This window comes from Lycium barbarum, chromosome 2, assembly GCF_019175385.1.
Source record: "Lycium barbarum isolate Lr01 chromosome 2, ASM1917538v2, whole genome shotgun sequence".
In the NCBI taxonomy this organism is placed as follows: domain Eukaryota; kingdom Viridiplantae; phylum Streptophyta; class Magnoliopsida; order Solanales; family Solanaceae; genus Lycium; species Lycium barbarum.
Window position 1 is genome coordinate 83,769 of NC_083338.1, and position 4,704 is coordinate 88,472.

At 38.1% G+C, this 4,704-nt stretch overlaps 1 protein-coding gene across 1 annotated transcript; it reads left to right on the forward strand.

Moving 5' to 3' along the window:
- On the forward strand, nucleotides 1-2,066 carry LOC132624774 (L-ascorbate oxidase homolog). Its single transcript, XM_060339502.1, has one exon. The coding sequence runs from the start codon at nucleotides 145-147 to the stop codon at nucleotides 1,816-1,818; it is 1,674 nt and encodes a 557-aa protein (XP_060195485.1). The 5' UTR covers nucleotides 1-144; the 3' UTR covers nucleotides 1,819-2,066.
- The last annotated feature ends 2,638 nt before the right edge of the window (nucleotides 2,067-4,704 follow it).

Sequence of the window (4,704 nt, forward strand, 5' to 3'; positions counted from 1 at the left end):
GGAGAAGGTACAAAATGCAAGCTCTAGCAACTGAAAAAAAGGAAGAAGAAGACAGTCCCCTCTTCTTCTTTGTCATAATAAAATAAAATTCCCCCAAAAAAAATATATATATAAAAAAAGGTGTGAGATTGGGGATAGGGGAAAATGGAGAGAACTAGTTTGACAATTGTGGCTTTGCTGGTTTGCCTCTCAGTTGTGGCGGTGAAAGCCGAGGACCCTTACCTCTTCTTTGAATGGAATGTCACCTACGGCACAATTTCTCCATTAGGTGTGCCACTACAGGGAATCCTCATAAATGGGCAGCTCCCCGGACCCAGGATCAACTGCACCTCCAATAACAACATTGTTGTAAATGTATTCAACCATCTAGATGAGCCCTTGCTCTTAACCTGGAATGGTGTCCAACAAAGGAAGAATTCGTGGCAGGATGGTACCCCAGGAACCATGTGCCCTATCATGCCCGGTACAAACTTCACCTACCGTTTCCAGGTCAAGGACCAGATTGGTAGCTTCTTTTATTTCCCCACAACAGACTTGCATCGTGCCGCTGGTGGTTTTGGTGCCATCAATGTCCATAGCCGTGCTCTTATCCCCGTTCCTTTTGACAATCCTGCCGATGATTATAACGTCTTCGTGGGTGATTGGTACAACAAGGGTTACAAGTCCTTGAAGAAGATCTTAGATGGGGGGCGCACAATTGGCAGGCCCGATGGCATCCACATTAATGGAAAATCTGTCAAGGTTGGTGACAAGGTTGCCGAACCACTCTTCACTATGGAGGCTGGCAAGACCTATAGGTACAGATTTTGCAATGTCGGCATGAGGACATCAGTCAACGTCAGGATTCAAGGCCACCCCATGAAGTTGGTGGAAATGGAGGGATCCCACACTGTGCAGAACATCTATGAGTCCCTTGACCTCCATGTTGGTCAATGTTTTTCAGTGTTGGTCACTGCTGATCAAGAACCCAAGGACTATTACATGATTGTTTCTAGCAGGTTCTTGAAGCAAGCACATCTCTCCTCTGTGGCTATCATTCGATATGCCAATGGCAAGGGACCAGCATCTTCTGACCTCCCAGCACCTCCACCAGAAAACACCCAAGGCATTGCCTGGTCCATTAACCAGTTTCGCTCCTTCAGATGGAACCTTACTGCTAGTGCTGCCCGCCCCAACCCTCAGGGATCCTACCACTACGGACAAATAAACATCACCCGCACTTTCAAGATTGTCAACTCTAGGAGCGAAGTAGATGGAAAGCTTCGATTCGCCTTGAACGGTATCTCCCACACCGGTGCAGACACCCCATTCAAGCTCGCTGAATACTTCGGAGCCACTGATAAGATCTTCAAGTATGATCTCATGGCTGATGAACCCCTAACTGACCTAAACAAGGTGACTGTTGCCCCCAATATCAAGAATGCCACCTTCCGTAACTTTGTAGAGATCATCTTTGAGAACCGTGAAAAGACCATTCAAACCTATCATTTGGACGGATATTCCTTCTTCGCAGTAGCCATTGAGCCTGGGATGTGGACACCCGAGAAAAGAAAGAATTACAACTTGGTGGATGCAATAAGCAGACATAGTATCCAAGTCTATCCAAACTCATGGGCCGCGGTGATGACAACCCTAGACAATGCTGGACTATGGAGCTTGAGATCAGATATGTGGGAGAGGTTCTACTTAGGACAACAACTCTACTTTAGTGTTCTCTCACCTGCTCGCTCTTTAAGGGATGAGTACAACCTCCCAGACAACCAACCTCTTTGCGGTATTGTTAAGAGTATGCCCATGCCTTCTCCATACAAGGCATAAATGTATATGAAGGGAGGGGATTTTATAAATATATATATAACAAGAGCTTGATTTCTTAAATGATGTATTGTTTCCATTTACATAACAATAAGACAAAAAAATGGAAATGAAGGATCTTCCCCCCTCCATTGTCTAGTTTACTGATTCACCCTAATAATAGGTGATATTTTTTTCTTTCTTTTCTTCTTTTTTCTCTTTCTCTTGAGCCCAAAAATTTTACCCCTATCTAGCAATGTCAACATTTTTTACTAGGTGTTTCACACGTTCACTGAGACATACACATAATTTCATAATTATTGATTTAAGAAAAACAGTCGTTTTTATTATATTTTTGGCATAAATAGGAATTCCATGATGTTAATCATACTGTCTTAAGAGATTAGATTCCACTAAATCAGGGATCCACTACACCTGTTATATATGAATATAATATTTGCATATCGATTCTTTGTATATTTCTAGAATAAATTCGCAGATGCATGGTAGTATATACTTTAGAGACCACTTTTTAGAAAGACGGTGAAGATACGCCTTACAGATAAGGTCTAGTAATATAACACAACTCCTCCATACATTTTCTAGTATCTCATAAGACTTTGACATTGTAGGTTCTAGTTATTGATAAATTGGAGTCTGAAATATATAAATCAATTGATATACTCCGTATATATTACCTAAATTCACGTAAATGAGATTATACTCTTCCATGGGTTCGATCCTAGTTGAAGAAGTAGAAGAATGTTGAATTTCATAAATAGCCACAATTTTTAAAAATATCCTAAAATTTGCCAGACTATTTAAATTAAAATTAAATAAAAAAGAAAAGGGTTGGGGCATTTAGATGAAGCCATGTGTCTGGGGAAAGGGTTAGGGCATTTAGATGAAGCCATGTGTCTATTGAGAAATCGGGCGAAGAATCACTCCTCCTGGCCTACTATTTCTACAATGCATGACTTGTTTAGTCGGTTAATACTTGAAGATGTAAGTTATTTATCTCTGTCAAAATTCGATAAAATGATCAAAATAATCCTTAATGTATAAGAGATGAGCTACTTTGGTTATCATTTTATGCCCCTTAATAGAAGTAGTCCTAACTAACCCTAAATCTCAAATTCTCAGTTAACTTTATAGTAGGTGTATCTTCTGCTTCTCATTCTTTCTCTTTTCTTTTTTATTTTCTTTTTTTCTAATGATTCTTCCCTCCTTCCATATCCCACTTGTGGTATTACACTAGGTATGTTATTATATTCTTCCCTTCTTTATCAATCTCTTTCTTCTTTCTCTGAGTATCTAAGTAAAACTATCACCACTTTCGTTCAACAACAAAAATAAGAAGAAAGAAAGACATCAATTCTCTGGAAATCATTGCATTCATCTCATTTTCTTAATTTTTTCAACTTTTTTCACCTATTCCACTCCCTAGTTTTGTTTTCATTTTGGATGGGTCTACTAGCTAGTATATTCCTTTGATGGGTTGTTCTGAATGCATCTTCTTGCTGACTATAGCTACATATTCTTCGACATGCTTGTCGAGTCTCCTCCTTCGACAAATGATTTGTTGACTGAATCATACTCTTCTGTAAAGGAAATCAAGATATTCTGCATTTAGTAAATAGTTCAAAGACAATACGGACATGCATCAACTATTGATAAAAAAAAAATATTATTCATCCATAAACCTCAATTTTAAAGCAAACATTATGAGATCAACAAAAAAACCCAAAGGTTCCTACTTAAAACCTTTCCTCAAACCAAGTTTTAGTTTCTTTAGTAGCAGTGACCTTCTTGTCCCAAAACTCGAGTGAATCGAGAGTTTCTCATTCCTTAGGCCCAAGGTCCCTTTTTTTTTAACAATATACAAATAATTCGATATGAACCTCAGTTTCAAAAGATCAATTTCAATATTCAACCCTGTCAGTCGTTTATCCTTGAAAGTTGAAACAGAAAATGACCAAAAGGCATCTGTTTGACATATATTAATGTAAGTTCCACATGAGTAGCCAAAAAGTTATCAACATTTGAAGTGTAATTATGTTTCTCTAATTCTTCTTTATGTGGTGTTTCATTATAGATCACATGGTTTCTATATGACCGGCTATGTGAAGTATTTTTGCTGGCCCCATACAGTGAGCAACTTTATATGGGTTATTCTCTTACCTCCATTTTCTGTATCGAGAAGAGGATTTTACATGACCCTACACTCAGAGCTGGCATGGATCATGTTTCAGACGAGATCTCGTCCCACCATAAGAAACTTCTTGATCTGTATAAAGTTGGTATAGACAGGCAAAGGAGCGGTATAAATAGAGATTGGGCCGAGGTACATCGTATATCTTTGGAGCATTAGGAACATCATATGGATTACTTGGTGAAGCCGATCAATGTAGGTACGGCTAGATTGATTGTCTCGTTGTTAACTTTATCTTGTTTATTCATCTTAGGATTTGTGCAGTAAAAATATCTCATTGTTTATTATTTTGTGTAGAACCTTTTACAAGAACATGTGTTGATCCTACATCCTCATCTCCACCTGCCTTGTATTCTCTTGAGGATGACTTGGGTGACAAAGAAGATAAATTCAAAACTAATGATCTTTTTTTTGATGTCTGTGTTCTTAATTTTTTTTAATTTCTTTTACATGATTAGGTTCTTGTTATGCAAGTTGAGAAACTGATTACTACCATGGCATAATCTCTTTGTTTACTCATAAAGCTTTTAGCGTTGGCAATCTCATGATTTAGTCGTATCATTGATTGAAGGTTTTGGTCACTATGTTCATTTGCTTGCGATTAGTTTCCTGGAATCACAATTTTAATGGATTCGAAAAAAAAATTCTCAATTCTTGTTTCAGATCAAGATTTGGTTGATAAAGAACTTCAAAATGAG

Bases quoted from the DNA above. Each gene is read 5' to 3' on its own strand.
- LOC132624774 (XM_060339502.1), top strand. From the start codon at position 145: ATGGAGAGAACTAGTTTGACAATTGTGGCTTTGCTGGTTTGCCTCTCA.